The 27,444-nt window shown below is 44.9% G+C and overlaps 1 protein-coding gene across 2 annotated transcripts in view; it reads left to right on the top strand.

Moving 5' to 3' along the window:
• keap1b (kelch-like ECH-associated protein 1b) overlaps positions 1 to 27,145 on the top strand; it is a 54,753-nt gene extending 27,608 nt beyond the window's left edge. For both annotated transcript variants that reach the window (XM_084318749.1, XM_084318750.1), the window contains exons 5-7: positions 6,513 to 6,718; positions 22,997 to 23,173; positions 25,294 to 27,145. In XM_084318749.1, the coding sequence (XP_084174875.1) occupies positions 6,513 to 6,718; positions 22,997 to 23,173; positions 25,294 to 25,562 (652 nt within the window). In that variant the 3' untranslated portion in view covers positions 25,563 to 27,145. The remainder of the gene's footprint in view (positions 1 to 6,512; positions 6,719 to 22,996; positions 23,174 to 25,293) is intronic.
• Positions 27,146 to 27,444: the final 299 nt, after the last annotated feature.

Raw genomic sequence — 27,444 nt, 5'->3', positions numbered from 1 at the left:
ATTTTTACCGGTATATAAACGAAACAAAAAAAAATATATATATATATATTTTTTTTTTTTTTCTTTTTTTTTTTTACTACCTATCTTTGTGAAAGTGGCTTCTCAGCTCTGGTCCAGCTGAAGACAGAGCAGAGGAACAGATGGGACATTGAGCATGACCTCAGAGTTGCTTTGAGACTCTTGTCAGGACCAAACAACATCCCCAGTTATCCCATTAGTTCCCCCAAACTTACTGTCGGTCTGTTATGTTAAGCTAAGAAGTTAAGAAGTCTTCAGCTGGCTGGACCAGAGCTGAGAAGCCACTTTCACAAAGATAGGTAGTGCAAAAAAAAAATTATAATATTTTTTATTTATATTTTTTTTTAATGACCAATCGACGCAACAATATCTCGTCGACGATTTTTCATAATCGACGTCGACTAATCGTTGCAGCCCTAGTTGTAACCTTTCAAGCTTTTCTACGTTTCCCCCATTGATCACAGATCGCTTGGACATTTTGGCATGGTACGCGCGGCCTGCTGAATCGGGCAACCAAATGAACAGAAATAAAGTAGCCTAACGTCTGCTACAAAGTGTAAACTTGAAGCGCTCCGAGAAAATCAAACATTTCCCAAGGGATGGGAATTGATAGGATTTTATCGATACGATTCCATTATCGATTCTGCTTATTGATTTGATTCTTTATCGATACCCTTATCGATACCTGATCAATTTATAATTTACATAAATAAATTGGAAATGCAACAGAACTACATTTAGATTTAGTCATTTAGCTGACGCTTTTATCCAAAACGACTTACAAGTTCTGTATGACAAGCCATCAGGAAGGGCACAACTCTATCAGCTGAGCAACAATGTTCATCAAAGTGTTGAGTGCTACAGTGTAGGTTAGTTTATTAGGACAAGTGCATGACAGTACGGTTAGTTGGGGTTAGATATATTTTTTTTTATTCAGATAATGGTTGAAGAAGTGCGTCTTTAGTCGACGGCGAAAGATTGGATGTGATTCGGCTGTCTTAACTGGGGTGGGTAGTTCATTCCACCATTGTGGGGCAAGGACTGAGAATAGGCGACTTCTCTTTGATGACCCTCCCGGAGCTTGGATAGGAGTAGGTCTGAGGCGGCCAGAAGATGCAGAGCGTAGGGGTCTAAGCTGGTTAGAATAACATGCAACTTGACATTTCTGATTGTCATTTATTGTTGAGCCCCCATGTCAGAAAAATACAAAAACTGTAAAAAATAAAACATTAACTATAGCCTACACTTAAATAAAATAATGTATTTGAGATTCTCTTAAAATGTATTTATTTTTTTATTCTTAAACTAATTTAATCTATTGAATAACAGGTCGTTATTCCTCTGACTTCTGTCTCACACACACACACACACAGAGCTCCCTCCCCGGGCCCCTGTCCTATAAGGTATTGGCTTGTGTTGCTACACGGACACATTTGTATGTTGCACCACCTCGGTACTTCCTGGCTTACAGTGTACAGACTTGTAAACAAACACTCCGCCTCTTATTATATGTGAATTAAAGAGTACAAGGTTTACACAACAGCCCCCACCTGCTGTTTTATTGTATTTGTACCTGTACTATCCGCTGTCAGCTGTTTATCTCTCTTTGTGAGCTTGATTAAATAGCGTTAGCTCACGTTACCTAGCGTTAGCTCCGCGGCTAATTTGAGCTCACCCTGAACTAAATCAATGACTAGGTTCTAAAGCATTCAAGTAGTTTTCACTGCACATAGAAGTAGCCAAACAGTGGGAGCATTTCGGGAGCATATTACCAAAACCCAGGCAATTTCGAGCCCTTAAGGAATCAAATAGAGTCTGCCATGGCTACATGCTAACGTTATTGCGCAACTGTAGGAAAAACCTGGCAGCGATAAGGGAATTGAAAGTAACGGGAGCCACACGGTTCCAGGCATCGGCCAATTAGGAACCGGTTCCCAACGGGAACCGGTTTTCGATTCCCATCCCTCACCACTCACCTTCAAGTATGAACAATTAACCGCTAGCTATAACGTTTATGGCTACAGGTTGTAGTGTAGAACTAAACTACACTTCACTACACTACATTTATAGAGGGGATTAAATGTTGTTTACAGCAAAAATACCATACAGTCTCCATAGTAAAGTGTAGGAGATTTTGAACCAAGGGGATGGGGCAGAACGGAATGTCACTCCTGTGGTCTATAGTGCTTCTAGCCAGCGGAGTGCCCTGCAGGTCCCCATAGCTGGATTATTTCCCATTCTGCATTTACCACACAGCTCGGAGCATTGATGGAAATGTCTGTTCTATACATTATTCTAGTTCGATTTACCTGCTGCTACGTGCTCTAAGTGTAACACTGTGGCATAACACAGCCGAATATAGGGTTTCCCAGGGATCTCCTTGTATTACAGTAGGCCTACATAATGTTATATTCAACAAATAAGGCTGTAATCAAAATATCTAACTCTGAGAACTGTCAGTCTGGTTATGAAACATTCATATTATGAGCTCATAGGAGAGAGAAAATACTGAACCCCTTTCAGAGTGAAAAGCAAATTCTGTCTCACTGGAGTAGAGGCAAAACTTAGATTATACTGTAGATGTAGAGTCCAACTGGAGTCAGCAAGTGACCTCGGCACGTGGGGGTAAAGACACAACATGGGAGAGAGTGAATAACGGTTGTGTCACTAGGGTTTACACTAGCTAATATCAACAGGTGCACAGTTGGAAACTGTAAATATTAGTGACTGATGAACATGTTCAAATCAATTAAAAAGGGGTGCCAGAGAGTTTAAAGCTGCAATAACTCTTTTCTGACCGTATACTTCACATTTTCAAAACTTCTTCTGCCATCAATGGGGGTCCTACTCAAACAAAGTGTGGTGCCGGTGGCTAGTGTGTTGTTATTCCATCAATACTTTTCATTGTGGAAAAAAGACCCGGCCTGCACTATAGCTCTGCATAAACCTATGCATTTAAAATGTATTTAAATCAGTCAATCTCTTTTAATTACATCAATATTGTGCTGTCTGAACAGTAATGTGTTTGTAGGTGAGGGATTTATTGTAGTTAACATTTTCAGTAAATCTCTTAGTTTCCACTTTTTTTATGTTTATACTGATGAGGCTTTCGTTTTGTTTGTAGTGGCAACTCTATTGCAGCTTTAAGGCTCACAAGAGTTTAACTGAAAATAAATCCTAAATACAACACTAGTATTTCTGGACTTGAATGAAGCGTGTCTGACAGACACTTCTTAATCTAACTTTCTCATTTATTATTTTCAAATGCCTATGTTGCAGTGAGTCTTTCTAACCGCACAGTATTCATGAGGAGGTCTGGTAGCTTTCTAACCGCACAGTATTCATGAGGAGGTCTGGTATCTTTCTAACCGCACAGTATTCATGAGGAGGTCTGGTATCTAACCACCACAGGAGACAGACTGGTGCAGAGTAGGGTTGCCGCTGTGATGTGAAATTGCCCATGACTAATTAACTCATGACAACACTGGACATTTTACAAAATGACGCTCAATACCTTGATACCTTACCTTGATTTTAACTTTGATCTTGATTAATCTTGATCTTGTCTACCCCCTGTTTTTAATAGTGTCTATTTGTTGGACAGTTGACATTTGGTTCTAATTAAAAAAAAATAAACCAACGAACGGAAATACCTTCCGTCAATTTTCTATCCGCTCGTATACGCCGGATCAATGTAGCTGCAGCCTTATTTAGCGTATCGCACAAACATACTTTTGCTGGTCTGGACTGATCCTCTGAGCTCCTCCAGTTGAGCTGCTGTAGGGTTTGAATCTGACTGATTGCCAAATGCTCCACCATAGACCACCACAACACTTCCGGTATTCTGAAATCATGGAGGAGAAAATTAATGAATGTGGATGAGAGCCTTGCCATTAAGTGGTTGTAGCTACGGCTGTGGGGGTGCTGGAGACCTAATCCAATAGACTTGTATACGCTTGGGGCGGCTACGTGGCGTAGTGGGCAAGGTGCTCGCCACGAATGCGGAGACGCTGGGCTCGCCTGTTCGAGCCCAGCGCTCCACATTGCTTTCAGTTTAGCTGGTCGTTCATACTAAAACACATTGGCCGTATTAGGGGGTGGGAAACTGATGGGTGGGGATCGGGCGTTGTGGACAGCGACTCCTACAGGTCGGTTGGTGCGCATGCGCAGTAGAATCAGGAAGTGTCGGGGGCAGCGTGAGCCTCCCACGCGTTACTCCTCGCCACTGAGAGATCGAGCTGCGCAGGTGAAAAGATGCGACTGCTGTTACCTCAAGTACCGGAGGGGACTTGTGCTATGTATGACTTAGTCCACATTGCAGCCGGCTTGTGGGAGGCAAGAAACAGCGTTCGTGACAGGGGAGGGTTGAATTGGATGATACGAAATTGGGATGAGAGAAAATATAGAAAATGGGAGAAAAAGTGGACCAAAAAAAAAGACTTGTATACGATTGAGTCTCCTGAACACGGAGAGACCAATCCCAAGTCGATCGGCACTTTCTTGGCCGAGCTATAGTCCCTTTTCCGCACCTAGTCCCCAACTCTGCATGCACAGATTGCCCACGGAGTCTCTCTGGTTTGTCCAGAGATCTAGGTTCATCAATCTGCGCATGCGGAGTGAAGTTCACGTGAAGTTAAATCTACTCTAAAAGTGTAACTTAAGCTACTCTGTGCTGCAACTCTGCTTTTTTTTTAAAGCGATGAATATACAGAAATGAACAAAATGGGTTTTATTTCTATTTCTTTTAAAAGCATACACTGGTGGGGGTGAATGCCTGAACACAGAGTAACACCTGTAACACAGACTACCATGGAAAGCCTAATCCTAAGGTTTCTCTCAAATAATTTGATATCACTTGCCCAGTCCAAAAACATGCACTGTTCTTTCACCAAATCACAAAGACTTTATAATGTTAACCTTTCCTCCTCTGTTTCCTGCTATAAGGGAATGGCAGGTGGTCAGGGCATGGCCACCTTCATTTCACTATGTCTTGTGTGTGTATGTGATTAATAAACCTCTTGAATCTATACACGTCTCATGTCCTCCATCAAGATGGGGGAGTAACCATCCCACTCCTTAACACAATGGCCGCCAAAAACGAGTTTACTCGAGTCGTTATTGGCCGCCATCGAATAGCGCCAACAACGAGTTTACTCGTTTTTGGGATCGTTATATCGTTTATTCGCTATATCTATTCATAATTCATAGACGCAGCCTCTGGTATAGTCTTCAGACCCTGTCTGAGCTGGCAGATGGTCAACACCGCCCTCTACTGCCAGGCAGAGCTATTGCATCTCATTGAAAATGGGCTTGTGTCTTTTAGGAGGCGAGCTGAGCCGGGCGGGCAGGGTTTAAATATTCAGGCGAGCCACTTCTATACAACGATGGCATCAGTAACTCCGCCCGCCCGCCATTGTGAAATGGTCGGTAGTGTGGTACGTACCTCCACAAGCATTATTTGGAATTGCGATAAGATATTTGGATGATCTCTTTTGCATTACATCAGATACGAGGTAAGAACATCATATATGAATTTTGACATTTTATTTCTACCGCGATCAAAGCGATCTGTGTGTAGGTGTATGTGCTTATTACCGTTGGCTGCAGTGGGGGGACGCTACGACGGTCATTTCATGTATGGACGAGGAGACATAATAGTGATAATCTAGCGTTGATTTCAGGATGATTAGATAATCAGCCGAAAGATTACAACGTGATAACTGGATTACAGTCAAATGCATTTCTCACCTTTTCCTGGAATTACTGAAAAACACCCAAACCATACTCAATTCAAAACGGTATAAAACGGAAATGTACGAATGAAAAAACAATCTGTCTCGGCAATGTTGACTAGAAGCAGCTCACTGAGACCCGACAGCGTTATTAGACCCATAGATATAATATAAGATATATTTTAAGCACTCGCAAATGCCAGTCTAAAACTATATCCATTGAATAAAGACCTGGCAATGAATGGGGTATTAGCGCCCCCTGCTGTGGCGGTCAATGTGTTAAAGGAAAATAATAATATCCAATCCAACATTGGGAATGGAAAAGGCAGATTTCTAAAGCACCCAGATTGCCAGCAATTCATCACCATAACGGACCCAGAAGGGGAATCTGTGATTCATTTTCATGGATAATAAAACAGCCCATCCATCAAAACGTCACACCAGTAAATGCATTACCCATTTATCCCACTCCACAAGCATGACCTAGCCACCTAGACGGGGGACCTGTGTCTAATCATGAACGTTAAGTAGGCAAACAAAATTACCTTGAGAAGGGCAAAATCACCTGCCAAATGTGTATTATATTAATAAGACATTAGTTTTAACAGGTTGTGATTCTTATTGGGGGACCCTGATGGAAACAAGACAAACGTCTTTTTCTGGTCTGCATCCCCTTAACAATTGTGTGTATTGAGCCGTACTGTATTGTACCCATTCTGCAATCTGTTAAATAAAGTTTTCATTCATTCATTGTATTGTCAGGTATGACCCAGATAGGGACCAGTGGCAGCTGGTCGCTCCTATGCTGACGCGGCGTATCGGCGTCGGAGTGGCCGTCATCAGCCGGCTGCTGTACTCCGTGGGCGGGTTCGACGGGACCCACCGCCTCAGCTCCTCAGAGTGCTACAACCCTGACCGAGACGAGTGGAAGACTATGACCGCCATGAACACTGTGCGGTCCGGTGCAGGTGAGGAAGACACGACAGACTGCCGCAGTCGCATTAAAACCTTTTCCTTAACAAATAATCAAATTTTAAGGGATTAAGAGAAATTATGTTATTTTCATATTAAAGGGGAACAATGGTCGTTTTTTTATTGTATTACATTTTAGGGGGTAATACAACATGTTAGAAAAAACACATTAATCAGAAACAAGCTTGAAAGCCTCTTGGGGAGAGCAGCATCAAAGTAAACACACGCCAGGCAGCTCAACGCAGAAATTAAAACTTAAAAGAAAATACATATTCAATAACTGAATACCATTCACTGGAGGAGGAAACACTTATAAGATGGGACAGGGGTATCTTACATTTCTGTGTTTGGTCGTTGTTCTGTATCCTTTGGTTTTGTGAGCTTATTCTCTGGGAAGCATGGACGGTGCAGTCATGGGCTGTTTGGTCCAAGTAGCACAGTCTTCGCTAGAAAGCAGTGCAATGGAAGCGATGCACTTGTAAGTTATGCTTAACGTTGCCAAGTAAGATTGAGTTAGAGTAGCGATGGTGATATTGGTGGCAATATTTTGTCATTTTAAGTCAGGAAACGCACAATGGGCCTCATTCATGAAATGTTCTCATTGCACAAATTAGTTTTGACACACTAGGAGTTTTTTAGCCATCAATTTAGTCTTGCATACAGGAAGCAAGGCCTGCTGGCTATGTGTAACTCCTTGACCTTGACAATGACATCTATTTTGAACCTCTTGTAAGTTACTGGCAATCACCCAGGCTTGCAAAGACATTCATGGTGTCTAAATCCAGGGGTTACGTAGACTTTAGCTTGAAGGCTAAAAGAAAGCTCCATGAGTGTTTTAAGAACTATTTTGTGCGTAACAACATTTCATGAACGAGGCCCATTGAGGGCAATTAAGTGCAAAATGGATCAAGCCGGGATGGTGCAATAAAACAAGCCCTGCCTGAACTGATGCACTAACTACCCTTGAGTGCTAACTGCATCAACGGACAGGGGGAAACAAAACAAACTCAGAATTCTAAGACATATCTGTCCTGGCTTACAAGCGTTTACACACTCTCCCCAAGAGGCTTTCAATTGCACATGAATACACAGGCATGAGTACGTTGCAGTGTTTCTCCTCTAACATGTTGTACTACCACCTAAATAACATTTAGTTTTCGAAAGATTTAGAAAATCCGTTGTTACCCTTAACACATTCGGGCCATTTGGATCCGTCTAATCTCACTCTATAAGGCCAGTTTATCATAACAACCTTTCATTATGCGTGAGGCTGTTTGTAGAGCTAAATCTATACTTTATATTATTGCTATCTGTCCATTGTCATTGTCAATTGACACTATAAACCAGGGATCGGCAATAGGCGGCCCGCGGGCCAACATTGGCCCGCCAGCAATAATTTCTGGCCCGTCAGATTATTTTGAGAATATGATATTTATTTGACGCACGGGAAATATTCACTCGGGACGCCAAGGTGTCTTTTATTGTGAAGCTGTATCTATCTACCGGCAGTCATCAAAAGCATGTCTGTCACTATAGCCAATTGAAATGCTAGAAATGGTCAGGTGGACTGGGAGAACCAATGGAATAGTCCCACCGGGCCCTGTGTCTTTCCCTAACACACTTTCACTTCCGCGTTCGAGATGCGACTCGCGGGCGAGTTGAAGAAAACAAAACAAACATCTTTGGATAGATTCTTTGCAACGGGGAAATATAACGCTTCTTTTAATAAACAGGAGCCATACTTAAAATACGGGTTTATCGTAACAGGTCGGTGATTCTTGCGTGCCGAGCCGACGTCCTCTCTGCATAATATGTGGCGACAACAACAACAACAACAACGAGGCAAGTTGGCAGATAAAGTAGCTGCATTCAACGCCAATCTGGAATTGGAGGGCGGCGAGTGGATGACATGTTTCAAACATTAGCAGGGATTTTGGAGGACTTAACAACAAACAAGAAGGTATGGTGAGTCGTGTTTTCATGCATTCTGATCTGTTCATCACCTGCCGGTGTTCTGCAAAATTCTACTCTTCCTCGAATTCTGCTGCCAGCACTCCTGCGCGCAGAACACCGGCGCCGCGGTGATCTGCAACAGCTGAGAGCTGTTCATGAATGAATGGATGAGTGAGAACTTTGTTTGGCGGATTGCAGAGTGGGTGCAGTGCAGTGCGGCGCAGTGCACACGGTTGTTGGGGGGATGCAGACCAGAGAAAAACGTTTGTCTTTTTTCAATATCAGTATATTAAATTAGCCATTGTTTTTGATCCTGGCCCGCGAAGCAAGGGCTTGGGGAAAATCTGGCCCGCGGCAAAACCTAATTGGCGACCCCTGCTATAAACCCTTCAATATGCCTTAAATTAAAAAAAAAATCATCAATACGTTCCCATTTTATAGCGTTGTGAATATGAACTATATACCAGAATGTTCTGGGGTATTTCCTGGAAGGAGAGATATAGGGTGCTAAGCTAATAACGTTAAATCGAATGACGTTTCGGCCCTACACGAGCTAGAGCTAAAACTCAAAATGCATATTATCGGTATCATGGTCCACCATGAATGCATGAAAGGGGGGGGGGGTCTTGTTTCTGATTATTGATTACCAATAACGGCATTAGCCTCATACGCTGACCGGGTGGATGGCTATCAAAGCAAGGCCCGACCAGGCTGAAATTGACGTCAAAATCGCTCTTACCTGTGGCCGGTTGGACTGCATTGCTGATTCCTTTACTGCATACTGATTTCAGCGTCCCAAAAAGTATTCCACGCGATCGGCTACAGGCATAGCTTCAGGCTAACAAAAAAGTCAACTCATGATAAAAAAAATTAAAAACACCGGTCTGTAACAGGGAACACTGCATTATCGAGACAGTGCCCCTACGAGGATCTAGCCGGTAATGCACTTTTCCGAATTCCAAGAGTAGGGTAAATCTGCAGTGCCGCTCTGTGATATTGAGTAGGATATTACAATGGAATAAAAGCCAAAACAACCTTACCACGTATATATACGTGGTTGGCCCTCAAGCGTTGGATCCGAAACACGTGTATATATACGTGGTTGGCCACGAATGTGTTGACCATTGAATCCGGGAAACACATTTGTGTGTATATGCAGGCAATATAAACGGTAATGTCACCCATTTTAAGAATTCACATGTTCTTCCTGTGCCCCAGGACAGTTCAGTCAGTATTTGTGAACATACACCACTTGCTCCTAAAGCTAGAAATCGGAGAGAGAACCCTCCAATCGGTAATGTCACCTGGATGTAAAGTCTGGGGCTGCTCCGTAGACGATGAATGGGACTGACTTTGTGAGGCTATCAAATGTGAGCTCTTACACCCAAAGGAGGTTTATGTTCTAGCATTGCTAGAAGGTCTGAACCAACATTAAAACCTCATTTGGGATTAACATTTCATGGCCTCATAAAGTCATAGCCCTATTCCTTTTCTTTGGAGCAGCCCCAGATTTTACATTCTAGCAACGTCACCAATGTAAGGGTTCTCTCTCTCTGATTTCTTGCTTTAGGAGAGAGTGGTGCATGTTCACAAATACTGACTGAACTGTCCTGGGGCACAGGAGGAACATGTGAATTCATGTTAGCCAACTGGTGTCTAAATGCAGGGGTTACGTAGGCTCTACGTCCTCTGAGACCAGCTTGAGGGCTAAGACATTTATTTTGCGTAAGAACATTTCATGAATAAGGCCCATTGAGAGTAATTAAGTGCAAAATGGATCAAGCCAGGACAGTTCCCACGCATTGCTAGAGGCTACTTCAGAGCAGCGACAGGAAGTTCAGTTCAACAGAGACTGTAACTGAGGGGTACAATTCCCTGACTGTATTGTTAGATATGATACTTACTACCACTACCTCTTGTACTTTAGACTCTGGCCACCCAGTACTAGGTATAAATAATTATGATAAACACTCCCACCTGATGAAACGGATCCAACACAAATGTACCAAGTCGAAAGTCTGCGTTTAATAATAATACATAGCAAAAGGTATGTACAACGATCACTTAATTACATTTATGATTTGAAATAGTATGCACTTTTATGGCAAATGAGTATTCGTAGGTAGATCAATATCAATGTCCAATCTCTGATTGCGCAGGAAGCAAATATACAACCTGGAATATTTAGGGAACAATAGCAATGATACTTGAATGATTATATAGCTGGATACACTAGGGGAAGGTTCCGACTGCTTGTAGGACAGCTGGAGGGGGGGGGGTAGAGTCTGGCTGTATCCCGTCTGGCCGAGGGTATCCTGGGAGAGCCCACAGTCGTGCGACCCGGTGCCCAGCGATCCTCGATCCACAGATGAAAGCAGTTGGACTCTCTGTGGCCGGCGTCCTCCGGTCCACGATGGAGAGACGTGAGGCGACCTCGTCGTGTAGAGCGTCTTCTCACCTGTCGTCCTCTCCGGGGGGGGGGTATTTCCAACACACCGCAGTGTTGGCCTTTATCCATAGAATAATCAAAGTACTCAAAGCATAATCCAAGCCGGGGAAGGCTAGCCGTCGTCGGTAGAATAATCCAATATACAGGTCCACTCGCTCTTTGGCCTGGAGCTCCTCGGGTGCAGCTTCACGTGGGGTCAACCACCCTGGATAAGCGTCCAGCTGATGCCCAAAACGATGGGGGTGCTGATTACTATAGAACTCTTACCGCACGAGGCACTACATATGAATAGACTATTATTAGCTTAATAGAATACGTCCAACTCGACGATATAGTGCCAAATATGACTATTCAAATATTAATATACACGATGTCTCAATGCCGATACTGGGCCGAATTGGCCTTACTGCCCACACGTGGTTCGCGGGGAGGCTTTTGCGTCTGTCACTCTGTTGGAGGGTAAGGAACTGGACTAAAAGGAAAGCTCTACTTTAATAGCGCAGTATATATACGCACTATGAACAAATAGTACCATTAGTGGTGCGGTAGACATATTCCTACGCGGAACTAGGACTTGTCCATACATGTTGAGCGGTACGATTGAACCTGGTCTGAGGGGTATGGCGACCTGGCACCAAGGTCTCGTCCAATGGTAGAATGGAGACTATTATGGGATGTTCAGTAGACTAGAAGGGATATTCAATGCATATTGTACAAGGAATATACAAGGGATATCAGGGGATATACAAATACAATTAAATATATATATATAAATAAATATATATATTCGGTTTAATCTGATCCTTCAGAACAGCCGCCCCCTAATTGGTCCCAACCCAATTAGTTAAGCAGAGACTGATTAACCGCACTGTCTACCACTCAAGGGTTCGCTGTAAGGGTCAGTCAACTCACAAAGTCATAGGGTCATGGTCATCATCGATTGTGTCTGGGAGTCGGGGCAGTTCTATGAGCCTCGCCACAGGACGGGTGTAAATGCGCCCCTGGACGAGTACTTCAGCTGCTCGGACCTTGCCATCGGCACCGGTGATCACTTTGCTTACGCGGCCAGCCGGCCACATAGCTCTGGGTAGTGACTGGTCAATAATCATGACGACTGTTCCTTCCGTCAAATTGTCTCTCTCTTTTACCCACTTCTGGCGGGTCTGTAGAGACGGTAGGTAGTGCAGTAGGAAACTGCTCCAAAACTTGTCGGCTAATACTTGGCTGTACCTCCACATTCGTCGGCCGTTCGCTTCTTCAGGCCGGTACATTGTCTGGGGTAACGCAGGATCTAGCCGCCCCATCAGGAGGGTGTTGGGGGTGACTGGGTCGACATCTGCTACATCACTGGAGACTTAACCGAGGGGCTTTGAGTTCAATACTCCCTCAATCTCCGTGAGGACTGTCATTAGGACTTCTTCCGCCACAGTCTGGGCCCCAAGTACTGCGTACAGGGCTGTCTTTATAGAACGTACTTCTCGTTCCCAAGTTCCACCGAAGTGGGGTGCGTTTGGGGGGTTGAATTGGAAGTCAATCTGGGCTGGAGCGAGGTGGGTCTTAAGTTCTGGGCCCATAGCTTGGAAGCTCTCCCTCAGCTCTCTTTCTCCGCCTTTGAAGTTTGTCCCGTGATCGGACAATAATGTAGACTGTTTTCCTTTCCGTGATGTGAATCTTCGGAAGGCCATAAGGAATGAGTCTGCGCTCATGGTCGGAAGGAGCTCGATATGTATCGCTCTGGTGGTCATGCATTTGAATACAATACCCCACCGCTTCTCGGTGCCTCTTCCTTTCTTTATGTGCAGCGGGCCAAAACAGTCCATGCCTGTTGAGTGGAATGGCTTGTCGCCGAGTCGGAGGCGACATGGAGGTAGGTCAGCCATCCGTGGTATGCTGGGCTGTGCGCGCCACTTTCGGCAGTCTAGACAGGTTCGCTGGAAGCGTCGCACCGCCTCTCTTCCTTGAAGTATCCAGTAACGACGTCTGATTTCCACGAAGACTCTCTCTGCTCCTGCGTGGTGTACATCCTCGTCGTATTTCTTTATAATCAGCTCTGTGACCTTGTGTCGGCTGTTCAATACGATCGGGTACTTAATGTCATCCGGTAAATTGGGGGCTCTCCGCAGGCGACCACCCACTCTGATGAGGGTATGTGTGTCACTCTCGGGGGCCAGATGAATCAATCTGCTGTCTGATGGGACGGGCTTTCCTCCCTGTAGACAGTCTAGTTCATCGGGGAACGAGTCTCTCTGGGCTCGTTGCAGTAGAAGCAGTTCTGCTTCCTCGTAGTCAGCTGCTGACATATCAGCGGGGGACTTAATCTCTGGGTGGTGCCGCAGGAATGTCCGTTGCTGCGCACTCTCTATGGTAATGCAATCGTCTATGTTGGGGTCTGCGGAGACAACAGTGCTCAATCCACAGAACATGGGTTTCTTATTCTCAGCCTCCTGGTCACTTGCTTCCCTCGGGGTGGGCGTGGGCCAATCTCCTTCCGGGAGCTTGAGGAATGCTGGTCCGTCACTGTAGATGTTATGACGGGTTAAGTCATCTAGGGACATTCCCCGGGTGATGACGTCACCTGGGTTGTGTTTTGTATCAACATAGCGCCAGTTTGCTTCTCCGGTTAACTCTCTGGTTAACTCTTGAATCTCAGTGACTCTGACTCCCACGAAGACTTTGTATTTGCATGAATCCGATTTGATCCAGGCGAGTACTGTCGTGGAATCTGACCACAGGATTGTTCTATGCACCGGAATGGTGAGCTCACGTTGGATGAGCGTGGCTAGATGCGCTCCTGCGAGGGCTGCGCAGAGCTCTAGACGTGGGATAGACTGTTGCTTGCGTGGGGCTATTCTCGAGCGGGCGAGGATGAATGCTGTGTAGATCTCTCCCCCCTCTTCTTGGGCCCGCAAGTAGGCTACTGATCCGTAGGCGACCTCGGAGGCGTCACTGAAGACGTGTAGATCCATTTTACATGTCTCTGGCCTCACCGTGGGTGGGAAGTAGCTTCGGCGTATATTAACGCCTGGGAGTGAGTGGAGTTCCATCTCCCACTCTCTCCAGATGGATGCAAGGTGTGCGGGAATGGGGTCGTCCCAGCCCTGGTCCTTGTCCCACAATGCTCGTACAATCATCTTTGCCCTGGTGGTGTACGGTAGTATACATCCTAACGGGTCATATTGTCGGGCGAGTGTTCTGTACACACTCCGTCTGGTGGTCGGTATTGCCGTCGACCTTCCCTGCTCCGTGGTCAGGGGTTTGTGTCTATAGTGGAGCGAATCTGTTTTGAAGCGCCACACTAGTCCTAGTGTCATCTCTTGGGCTTCTCCTGGGATTGTGGCCATCCAGGTCTCGCTGCTCGCTGCCTTGTCCTCGGAGGAGAGGCTGCGCAGTACGTGCGGATCGCTGCTGGCCCACTGCCTGAGATCAAAGCCGCCTTTGATCAGAGAGGCGCGGAGTTTAAGTAGGAGAGCCTCGGCTTCTTCCTGGGTCGAAACGCTTTGTAGACAGTTATCTACGTAGAAGCTGTTCTTCACACTGTGTCGGACCTCTTCGTCCGCTGCTGGGTCCTCTGCGACATGTCTCTGTAGTGCAAATGTAGCACAGCATGGGCTGCATGTAGTTCCGAAAGGGAGGACTTCCCATTGGTAAATGGCTGGGTGCTCATCTCCTGGCCTCTCTCTCCATAGGAACCGCAACAGGGGCTTGTCCTCCTCTACTAATCTCACCTGCAGGAACATCCCTTTGATATCCCCGCTGATAGCCACCTTGTCCTGGCGGAAGCGGAGTAGTACGCCTAGTAGGGAGGGGCCGAGTGTAGGACCGGGCAATAGCTCTTTATTCAGATTTTGGGATCCGATCTGGTAGCTGCAGTTAAACACGATGCGGTCTTTGCCGTTGTGATGAACCTTGTGGTGGGGCACGTACCACGATTCAGTCGTCTGGTCGGCCTCTTTAATGTCAATCTTTGTGACGTGTCCCGCTGTGATGAGCTTCTCAATCTCAGCACGGTATACACTTTCTTGGGCGGGGTCCTTGGCTAAGCGCCGCTCTGTGTTTAGTAGGTACCGCTCTGTGGCGTCTTTCTTTGCGTGAAAGGTAGGCATCCCTTCCCGCCGCAGGAGTGGCGTGGCGTATCTCAACACGCCGCTGACTGGGACTCTCTTTGTTCCCGTCTCGAGGAGGTTAATGGCGTAGATGTCGTCTTTAGAGCGAATGTCTTTCTTTTCGTTCTTAAAGGGCATTTGTTCTAAGGTCCATAGCCTCTCTACATGCTGCAGGAGTGCGGTGTCTCCCTCTGTGACTCGGGAGTGGAGACAGCTTGTGGCTGTGGTTCGGTTGAGAGATTTGGCGAGTGGGCCTTGGAGAGTCCATCCTAGGTGGGTCTCGACTGCTGCAGGACAGCCTCTGGGTCCGGTATGAACCCGGTCTATCGGGACAATGAGGTCTGCATGGTCGGAGCCTATCAACAGTGTCGGGGTAGCACCGTCTATGAGTGGGATCGGTAGCTTGCGTAGATGTACATATTTCTCCATCAGCTTGGCTACGGGGTATGTGTACCGCGAGAGTCCTATTTCTTGGCTGGTGAAAGCGTCTGTAATCCTGTACTGTCGCTCGGGCTGGCCGCTTGCTGCGATAGAGAATGAGACATTCTCGCCCTTTATCGTTTTCAAATCTCTTCTTATTGTCCGAATTGTCATTTGGTTTTCGCTCCCCCGCAGCCCTAGCTGGGCCGCAGCGGACGCGAGCAGAAGGGTCTTCTCTGACCCGTCATCATGGACGGCGTAAGTGTCCATGACTTTATTCTGGTAGCTCAATGTCACACGGACTACCTTTAAGAGCACTCTGGCTCCGCTGCTGCTGGCGGGGTCGATGTACATGACGCTTGCTTTGCTGCTTGATGGTGCGGGTGGAGGCCGCCGTCTGTTACTGTCGTGGAGTATGTCCAGATGGGCTCCATCGCACCGACTGCACTTTTTCTTTAAGCGGCATTCGGCTGCCATGTGTGATCGCGCACAGCGAAAACAGCGTCTGTTGGACTTTATCCATTGACTCGCTTCCTCCGCATTCATCTTGGGGAATGAGTCACATTGTGACAGCCAGTGTTCTTTCTCACAGTAGGGGCACACTATCTTCCACTTCTCCTTTCTTGAGGGGGTACTGTGGCTCCTACTGCTTGGCACTGACTCCGATTGGTGCATGACAGTCACCGATCTTCTTCCATCATTTAGTCTCCTGGTTCCTTCTCTGGAGCCAGGGGTGCTCCGTCCGAATGTATCTAGCCGTAAGCTGCTGACTTCTCTCGCCAGGAAGTCGGCTAGATCGAGGAGGTTCGGTTCGGGGCCATTAGGGTCTCGTGGTCTCTCTGCCGCCTGAAGCGCTCCTGTCGGGCGGGCGGTAGCTTCTCCAAGATCCTCTCTACATTTGAGTTGGCGTATAGTTCATGCCTACCCTTTTCCCTCTGCGCTCCCAGCATCCCTACCAGGGACTGCACTCTGATGGACAGGTCGTCCAGTGCTCGATTGTCTGTTGCTGGGGGTAGGCGGTCGATGTGCCTGATCTCCTGGATCACGTAATCCCATATACGTCCATATCTCTGGTCCAACGCTACCAGCGCTGCGGTGTATGGGGTCGTGGAAGTGGCGTAGGCGAGCGCTATGTTGTGCGCGCGGGGTACCTTTAAATGCTTCAGTAGTATCGCGTATTTATGGCGTTCATCAATGACATCCACCAACATTGTCTCCAGACACATGCGGAGCTCCGTATACTGGGCCCGGTTCTCCTGGGTGAAGTCTGGTACCATAGGTGTGCCAATGTATGACGCGGATTGTTGATACATCGGCGAGTGTTGGGGGAGAGGCCTCCTAGGCGAGTCTCCTCCTGCTCCTTGGCGTGGGCTGGTACCGGCTGTGTACCATGGCCCGCTGGTCCAGGTGCTGTTCCTCGGTGCGGGTCGTGCGTCGTGCTCACCCGTGAATAGCGTCGGGGGTCTGTAGCGCAGCTCCGCGGGGGTATAGCCTGGGCTGTACAGGACCTCCTGGTCCGGTAGAGTACTGTGCTGTCGTCGGGCGTGGTTCTCCTCCTCTTCCTCTTCGTCTTCCGTTAGGTCATCCAGGGCTTGTAGTCTCTGATTTAGCCTCTCCGCAGTGTATGCTGCTCCTTCCCGGTGGCTGGGTCTCGCTTGGACCGGTTGGGGAAGGGGGTCTGCGGGGGGTATAAACCTCGTCTGTTGGTCAAGTTCAGGGTCGCTTACTCGGCTAGGGGATGCCGCCCTGGAGTGATGTCTAGACGAGTTCCTGGAGCCTCTGGTGGAGGGAGGGGGTGTTGTCCTTCTGATCAGCTGTTCTATTAGTTGCGCTTGTGCTCTGTCGCGCTCGGCTTCGCGCTTGGTGAGATCCGATTCTCTCTGGGCACCGGTGGCGGCGCGCTGGGCGTCGGCCCGGTCTCTTGCCATATTCTCTTCCATCTGAATGCGTCTTATTTCCAGGCGTATGTGCTCTTCTTCGCTCCGTTGCTGTATCTGCAATCGATCGCGTTCACCCTGGAGTCTATCGCGTTCAGTAGAGGCTTTCAGGCTGACGAGGAATGCCTGCTGTAGTGTCCTCTCTGCCTCGCTGGGAGAAGACGGTTGTATAGGGGGGCCGTCCCTTGGGGTACTCCGTGCGGAGTCTTGGAGCTCTATCTCCACGGTGCTCTCCTCATCTTCTTCCGTGCCGAGTTCTCTCTCGGTAGTGTTGTCTTCCTCCCGGGACTCGTCGGGGACTACTTCTTCGGTATTGGCGGGGTGTAAAGTCATGTCTGGTTCCCCCTGGTCCCCACCGTGAGCTGGGTCAGTTACGTTAGAACCCATAGGGGCCTCTATGGTCGGGGTAGCCTGGTCGTTAGGGTTAGACATAATTTTACTTTCTAGTTTTACCGCGTTTACTGTTGGTAGAAGACTAGGTTGTTGACTGACAGCGTAAGCCTCTAGGTACTGAGGGAGCTGTCGTTTGCGCCGCGGGCGTTGTTGGTTAGGAGGATCGTTTCGTGGAGTGTTCATCATAGGCCATTTTAATATTAATAACACTATATTAATATTACACTGATTACCATCCGGCTCGAAGGACCAATTGTAACTGAGGGGTACAATTCCCTGACTGTATTGTTAGATATGATACTTACTACCACTACCTCTTGTACTTTAGACTCTGGCCACCCAGTACTAGGTATAAATAATTATGATAAACACTCCCACCTGATGAAACGGATCCAACACAAATGTACCAAGTCGAAAGTCTGCGTTTAATAATAATACATAGCAAAAGGTATGTACAACGATCACTTAATTACATTTATGATTTGAAATAGTATGCACTTTTATGGCAAATGAGTATTCGTAGGTAGATCAATATCAATGTCCAATCTCTGATTGCGCAGGAAGCAAATATACAACCTGGAATATTTAGGGAACAATAGCAATGATACTTGAATGATTATATAGCTGGATACACTAGGGGAAGGTTCCGACTGCTTGTAGGACAGTTGGAGGGGGGGGGTAGAGTCTGGCTGTATCCCGTCTGGCCGAGGGTATCCTGGGAGAGCCCACAGTCGTGCGACCCGGTGCCCAGCGATCCTCGATCCACAGATGAAAGCAGTTGGACTCTCTGTGGCCGGCGTCCTCCGGTCCACGATGGAGAGACGTGAGGCGACCTCGTCGTGTAGAGCGTCTTCTCACCTGTCGTCCTCTCCGGGGGGGGGGGGGTATTTCCAACACACCGCAGTGTTGGCCTTTATCCATAGAATAATCAAAGTACTCAAAGCATAATCCAAGCCGGGGAAGGCTAGCCGTCGTCGGTAGAATAATCCAATATACAGGTCCACTCGCTCTTTGGCCTGGAGCTCCTCGGGTGCAGCTTCACGTGGGGTCAACCACCCTGGATAAGCGTCCAGCTGATGCCCAAAACGATGGGGGTGCTGATTACTATAGAACTCTTACCGCACGAGGCACTACATATGAATAGACTATTATTAGCTTAATAGAATACGTCCAACTCGACGATATAGTGCCAAATATGACTATTCAAATATTAATATACACGATGTCTCAATGCCGATACTGGGCCGAATTGGCCTTACTGCCCACACGTGGTTCGCGGGGAGGCTTTTGCGTCTGTCACTCTGTTGGAGGGTAAGGAACTGGACTAAAAGGAAAGCTCTACTTTAATAGCGCAGGATATATACGCACTATGAACAAATAGTACCATTAGTGGTGCGGTAGACATATTCCTACGCGGAACTAGGACTTGTCCATACATGTTGAGCGGTACGATTGAACCTGGTCTGAGGGGTATGGCGACCTGGCACCAAGGTCTCGTCCAATGGTAGAATGGAGACTATTATGGGATGTTCAGTAGACTAGAAGGGATATTCAATGCATATTGTACAAGGAATATACAAGGGATATCAGGGGATATACAAATACAATTAAATATATATATATAAATAAATATATATATTCGGTTTAATCTGATCCTTCAGAACAGAGACGATTAACCCTCTTCAACTTGTCCTTTGTTATTTGTGTGCGTCAGTGATTAAGGTCAGAATTTACTTGTGTTTAACTGTAAAGCTAAATTATTTCATGTGTATTTCCCAGTTTGTGTTCGTAAGATGAATTGATAAGCCACGAGTGCGCTAGCTTAAAATGTGAGTTAACGTTTGTTTAGGTTATAGTAATAACCTTGGTTCTCTGAATACCACCTGTACTACTCTTCCTGGGGAGCTGTTTCAACATTTTTGTTTGTAAGATTAAAGATTTATAATTGTACAATCACCCCTACTGTCCCTAATATAAGACAGTGTTTTTGCCACACATTACACCCTAAAAAAAGGGTGTTTCTTTTATAATTGCACTCTAGAAATTGGAAAGTAGCTACTCTGGAGTGATATTTATCCCAGTAAGCTAGTGTCATGTTTGATAACAATGGATTCCTAGCAATCACAAGATTCATATGATATCAATGACTTTGTGCTAGCTTGAGCCCGGTACAGCCTTCAAAAGACTGTGATGGTGCAAGGTAAGGATGGTATATGGGCTGCTAGCATTAGCTAGCAAGTGTAACCAAACATCCCACAACTACACACCACTAAATTCTATCAAACAGGTAATTCAATCTCTGGTTTTGTCAAATCTTGACTATTGTACTGCAGTATGGTCGAATGTAACGACGAATAAACTGAAAAAATTACAAATGGTACAAAACAAAGCAGCACGTATAGCGCTTCGCTGCGAGTACAGAACTAATGTTGCAGCGATGCACAGTTGTTTAACTTGGTTACTTGTCAAACATAAATTACTCTGCTCACTCCTTGTATTCACTAGGAATATTCTTGTTACAAAGATCCCCTCAATTTTATATAACAATTTATCTATAAGTCTTGACAGACACAACCATTCCACCAGACATGCTTCTGCACGAGGTTTTACACTTCCAAAAGTGAGGTCGAATGCAATGAAGCAAACTGTCATGTTCTGTGGTATGCAGGAATGGAACTCTCTTCCCAGACATGTTAAGCAGGAGAATAGTAAATGTCGTTTCAAAATCGTGGTAAAACAACATTTTCAACCAAAGAAATTGACATTCCCTAATAGATTGTGTGTACGTAAATGAAAATGTATGTGTCTGATAAAGGGATAGGTATATATGGATGAAAAGGCATGTGTCTGATAGGGATATATTAGTAAAATATTGTATAATTGGCTGATATGAACATAGATAATGTATGTAAAAGCTAAATAGTATATTATGCTGTATTGTATTATGAATGAATTATGAGTAGGAATTATTGTATTGTATTATGAATTCATAAGGCGTATATATTGTTATATTGTATTATGAATTTGATTAGGGTTTTTATTGTTGTTTTAATTGTCTGTATGACATGTAAATGTTGTGAGTGTATAAGTCTGTAACTGTATTTTATGTGTTATGGACCCCAGGAAGAATAGCCCCAGCACTGCTGTGGCTAATGGGGATCCAAATAAACTTAAACTTAAACTTACACATAACATTAATTGCACCATGGGTTTAATTTGGGTGAACTTCCCATTTTAAGTTGAAGCCATCAGCTGATTTACTTCCTAAATTGTCCTTTCATCATAACTGCCATGTAGCAGTTCCTAGAATAGAATAGAAATCCTTTATTTATCCCGATGGAAATTCGGCACTACAGATCGCTAACAGTAAACATTTAGGTAGTCAATAAGAATCAAATTAATGAATAATCTGACCACCAAAAGCTGTCATTGTAGTTTTTCTTCTTCGAATATCTGAACCATATTCACTGCTCTTCTACCCAGGTCTAGAAAATGATGAATGGCCGCAGAGGCCCAATTCCCTTCCCTTAGCCCAGGTGTCAGCAACCTTTACTATCAAAAGAGCCACTTTTCCCCCCTCCCACAAAATAAAATGTTCAGGGAGCCGCACAACCTATTTACCCTTAAAATTAAGATAACACAGTGTAAAACGTTTTATATATCCCCAAGCATACCCCACATTTAGCATAAAACGCCTGACGATTGCATACCCAAAGTAATTTGCGATTTATTATACTTATAGCAGAGAGTTTGTTGCATTAGTGGAATTATAAAGCAACAAAAAGAAAATTTTTGACTTTTTATTGCTGTTTTTACCCGTTATAACAAAGGAAAACCTCAAACTCTTATGAAGAGGAGAAAAAATACTGGCTGTGTAGACCTATTTTTTTTAATAAAACACAAGAGGATACAAAACACTGGTGTCTGTAGACCGACTTTGAAATAAAACCCTGAACTATTCAGGTATATTGAGTCCTTCCCTTATTTGTAGAAAATCTATAAAATAAAAAAAAAAATCGCAAATTTCGCACCACATATTAGGCATACAGGTATGTATCGTTAGTCGTGAAAGCAAATTAATCTGTCCACGCTGAATTAAACCCTCTATTTTCCTCAGACTTTCCTTTTTTGGGATGTATCCATGGTTAGCTTACTGGGGGGTCGGAAACTCAAGATTAGCCACTTGCAGACAGCAGGGAGAGGCGCGGGGTGTGACATACTGTATATTTTAGTTGATGAAATATTTTTTCATTTCAGTGTCACAGTATGACATCGATCTCCAAAATAAGCGAACAAAAAATAAATTAAAAAAGTAAAAGTAAAAAAATATATATATATATTTGGGCCAGGGAGCCGCAGCTGATTGGCTAAAGAGCCGCATGCGGCTCCGGAGCCGCAGGTTGCCGACCCCTGCCTTAGCCCTATTCCTAGTTTTGGAGTGCCCTTGACTGGGTTGTGGTCCTTCAAAACAAAGCTATAAGGGGTAGGGATTAACATCTTCACCTAGGAAATGAGACATCCCTCGTTTTGTTATCATTAGTAAAATAATGTAAAGGACCTATTTCTGTAGTGATACAAGTACGTATCAGCTTATTTGTTAGTGTAGTTGCATATAATAATGAATCATAGACATACCTATATTTCTTGTATGTATTAAACACAGCACTTTACTGAAATGTAGTGGAACTGAAATCTTTGGAATGCTGTGCATCTGGAGAAAAAGACACAATTTGGCGTTTTTCCTAATATCACCATAACTGGACAGGTCTCCTACATTACTGACACCAGCCGTGGAGAATAACCATCATGCCTCCCCGCTTTTTATTTGGAGCAATGGAAATGGTTCTAATCATCTTTGTGAACGGTGTGAGATAGGAAAAAAGCGACATGCAAAAACACTCTGTTTGGAGGACCACTTCCCCTTAATCCACAAAAGGTCAGGCGGCAGGGCCAGGCGGCAGGGCCAAGGGAAGGGTATTGGGATTAACCCTAACTCTTTTCACCCTCGTCTCCTTCCAGGTGTGTGTGCTCTGGGAAACAGCATCTACGTGATGGGGGGCTACGACGGCACCAACCAGTTGAACACGGTGGAGCGCTACGACGTGGAGACGGACGCCTGGAGCTTTGCTGCCTCCATGAGGCACCGGCGCAGCGCCCTGGGAGTCACCGCCCACCACGGACGCATATATGTACTGGGTAGGTGGCCGGGGATCACGGAACAGGATATGCACACGAGAAACTCTCGTCGCCCCGGTAGAAAAGCCACCACGTTTATTGATGTTTAAGGCCTTCAGTTAAACATGAAACAGACGGAAAGATGGGGGGGATTATGAAGGAGTTCTAGCCACACTCCGACTCGCCCACCCCACTCCATACCACACCTGCCTATACCCGGGAAGTAGCCTTACCATTTACCGCACAGCTGTGTTTACCAGAGGGTAAACACAACGGTATTTTCTCTGGTGTTCACAGAATGTAGCTACTGTATCATTGCAAAGTGAAACTGCCCTATGAATTAACCAACCAGTTAACTCATTGGCTGCCAGCTATTAGCCTTATCCTGTGGTAGCTACTGCCACGCTGTAAACGATGGGAGTTAGTCACCTTGTTTGTAGAGCTAAATCTATATTCTTATTTTTATTTTTTTTATTGATCTTTTTCCCCCTCCTTTTTCCTCCGATTTTCTCCCATCCCAATGTTAGTCGTTATGCCAATTCCCAATCCCCTTCCTGGTCGCTGCGCACTTACCCCCCACAGTCGGTCTGGGAGAGTGGAGGCTACCACGTGCTTCCTCCGACACACGTCCAGCCAATCAACCGCTTCTTTTCACCTGGCAGCGCGGATTTTCACTGAGAGGGCGTAGCGTGTGGAAGGATCACACTATCCCACTTAGATCCTATCCGCGCTTAGCAGGCGCCCCGACCGAACTGTAGGAGTCGCTGTTTACAACGACCCGGACCCACCCCGCCAGCTTCTCCCACCCTCTTGTATTAGTGTGAACGGCCAGCCAAGCTGGTGACAACCCCGGAGCTGTGAGCTGGATTCGAACAGGCGAATCCAGCCGCTCCGGGGTTGGTGACGAACGCAATCTCCGTTACGCCACCTGACCGCCCGCTAAATCTATATTCTATATTATAGCTATGGTCATTTGACATTGATTTTCTTCCGGTCAAGATGCAAAAAAATAGATAATTTGTCCATCCATACGTTCCTGTGTTATACCGTGGTGAATATAAGTATGGTTTTAGAGCGGTCTAGGGTAATTCATGAAATGCTTAGTTATGGCAGTATACGTCGATTCCATTGTAGACTTTGCCGTTTCTTGCCTGAACCCGCTATTGCTCCAAAATCAAATCTAGATCATAGCTATATGGATCGGAGATATTTGACGTGCTTCAATGTAACCGGCAGAATCGTTCGTCTTGGCCGACAAGGGAAAATGAAATCCGAGACCTGGGGCCGTCTCACAGAGAAATATACAAGGATAGAAAGGGTGCTCGATACCGCCGTCTAGCGTGATGCGGCCGGTATTGCACTTTTACATTGGCATGAGGATTCCCATGTTAACCCCCGAGTCAGTGGGCCTGTAATGAATAGAAATATTGAATAAAAGAAATAACAAGTATACTTGTTGTTGGCGTTCAACGATTGGCAGCCAATAACGAGTATAATCCTCATTGGCAGTGAATGAGTTAAGAGTAGTAGTGGAATAATAATAACTAGTGCTGTCAGGTGATTACATTTTTTTATCTAATTACATGATTTGTAATTAATCGCATTTTAATCGCATAACTATTTTAGGCCTGATATTTTATATTCTATAATCATATTTCATGATGACAAAATTCAGTACTGTATCTACAAAACCTTCTGTTTAATCATCTTCCATTTATTAATTTGCTTAGATTTTTCAGGTCTGGTAAATTTTAGCAAGGTGTTATTCACAGTCAAAAAAATAATTTGAATTGATATTCTCATTTGGTTCATTACAATTTACTCAAGCCTAGTAACAGACACAGTATTTCTGACACTGGGAATACATTCCCTGAGATCCATAGATGTCCCTAGAATCAGATGCCAAGAACATGCAAATAACTCATAAAAAAAAAGAAAAGATAAAAAAAAGTTTGTAAATGTGTATTCTACATTCTTATGGAATGAATGAGATAAAAAAAATAGTTTAAAAAATATATATATTTTTTTTTAATTAATTTAGTTAATTTTCATAACGCGATAATTTGCTGTGTAATCTAATTAACGCGGTAAACTGACAGCCCTAATAATAACACAATAAATCGCCCATTTTATATTTACAGGAGGTTACGATGGCAACACCTTCCTGGACAGCGTGGAGTGTTACGACACGGATACGGACACGTGGTCAGAGGTGACGCGCATGACGTCGGGGCGAAGCGGCGTGGGCGTGGCAGTAACCATGGAGCCCTGCCAGAAGGAACTGTCTCAGAGGTCGGAGAGGGAGAGGGAGAGCGGCGCGGCGTCACCGCCCTTTCATTCCGGCAGCTCTGGCTCCGGTTCTCACCACGTCGTCCAGAGGCACGGCGGGCCCTTCAGTAAGGGCATCTGAGCCCTTCGCTGGATGGGGTGTTGGAAGATTCACGCTCTGAGCTCTCTCTCTCCAAGTCTTCCATCGTGAGAATAAAGTGCTCCTCCTGCCTGATCTGAGTAGAGACCGACATTTTTGTCGGAGGGGGAAAGAAAACCCTGCCTGCCTCTTTTCATTCTTCACTTGCTTTGAGTGACGAGTTACAATAATCATTTTAAAAAAATTGTACATTTTCAGGTCAGTTTCTAATTCACAACTTTGGTTATTTGTGGTCATAGAATTCTGATCATTCGAGTCAAAAGAGATCTAGTCAGTCCATGTTCAGTTTAGTTCAGTTCTGACATTTAAAGTCCCCAACTGGACCAATGTCTCCCACTCATTGGGAGAAAAGGGCTGAATTAATAAAAGGCTGTTTGCTGGCCTAGGGCTCAACAAGTAGTCTGGGCTTTTTTTATACTTTAAAGACCAGCCTGTGCAGACAAACCAAATCTAAGGAGGGAGAAAAATATTTCAAAAAGGTCCATTGTTTTTGTAGTGATGGAATAGCATTTGTCAGTATGAGGAAGTAAAGTGCCATTAGAACGCCTGTGGACTTGGTTCAGTAGACTCTCTCAAGGTGCTTCAGCTGGAAAGGTACAAAACAACAGCACTGTTCTTTGGCATATTAACAAAGTTAACTCGCAAGAGGCCCAGCCAGCTGCAAGGTGAAGCCTATACTTAAAGATGGGGCTATAATGTCATTGAAATATGATCAGAGAAAATCTCATGTTAGGACCTGATTGTTAACAACATAACTATGAACTTCTCTCAACCTTATCCACGTGTAGCTTGATTAGATCTGAAGGATTTGAAGTTATAAGTAAAATTGTGAGACGCTACATAGCTTGACTCTTTTCAGAGGACAAGATCTGTTGTATTACAGTTGTTTTAGACCTACATGAAGTGCCAAGAAGGTGTTGGAACAGGGGCCGTGTTTTGATCATGGCCAAGGTGGAAAGGGAATTCTGTAGCATTTACAAGTTTGGATTCAAGTTAGTGTATCACCGAATGTGTAAAAAATATATAAATACAAATAAAAAACACTACACATGGACATAATTCAAGACCTTCCCTGCAGTTGATATTTAGTTACCATTTCCCGCCAAACCTCAGTAACAAGTGACCATGTTTGTGCATTAGGGGCACATGAATATTGGAATGGAAGAAAAATTCTCTAAGAAATGTATTTGTAACAGCAATTTAAGCTTCAAGGGTTTTTTAAGTGATGTTTTGTACATTGATATTCTAAGACGTCTTGTACAGAATTTAAGAGCTCAGTTTTTATTTATTTGTCCCTTTTTTTCTTGTTCACCTAAACTGACAACAAATTTTTATTGAATTGGACTCAGATGTTGTTTCTTGCTAACTAGCATGCGTAACTAAGGAATGCCTGTGAATGCTAATTTTGGATGTTTGTAAAAATTTGCTGCAGTTTGAAAGGGCAGTTTTTCCTGTCAGTCGGTAGTTGAAATTAAAGTATAGAATAGCCTATTTAAGGTCTGCTTTGTACATTTTTCAGCAAAACCATACCCTGTACAAAACACAATGTATAATAAAAGTATATGTTTATTGTACCATATTTGCAATGTATTGATTTACAAAGGGAATTGTCTGCGTCTACTGCCTTAACATGCAGGAATCCTCAGTCTTCCTTAGGGTTCCGGAATGTCGAGAACCCAGTCTGCCTTATAAACATTCTAAATTGGTTAACTTTGTAAAAACCTTGTCACTTTTACTATAAATCCTATATTTTTTACGTTTTAAAGAGTTATAAATTACTGAAGCGTATTGCCAATATTTAGATCATTCTTTTTATATAGTATTTTCTAGTTACTGATTTGCCGCAGTTTTATTAGCTGTCTAA

This window comes from Notolepis coatsorum, assembly GCF_963971535.1.
Source record: "Notolepis coatsorum genome assembly, chromosome: 7".
Classification (NCBI taxonomy): Eukaryota; Metazoa; Chordata; class Actinopteri; order Aulopiformes; family Paralepididae; genus Notolepis; species Notolepis coatsorum.
The sequence above is the reverse complement of the archived record's forward strand: the minus strand, read 5'-3'. Positions and strand labels throughout refer to the sequence as shown.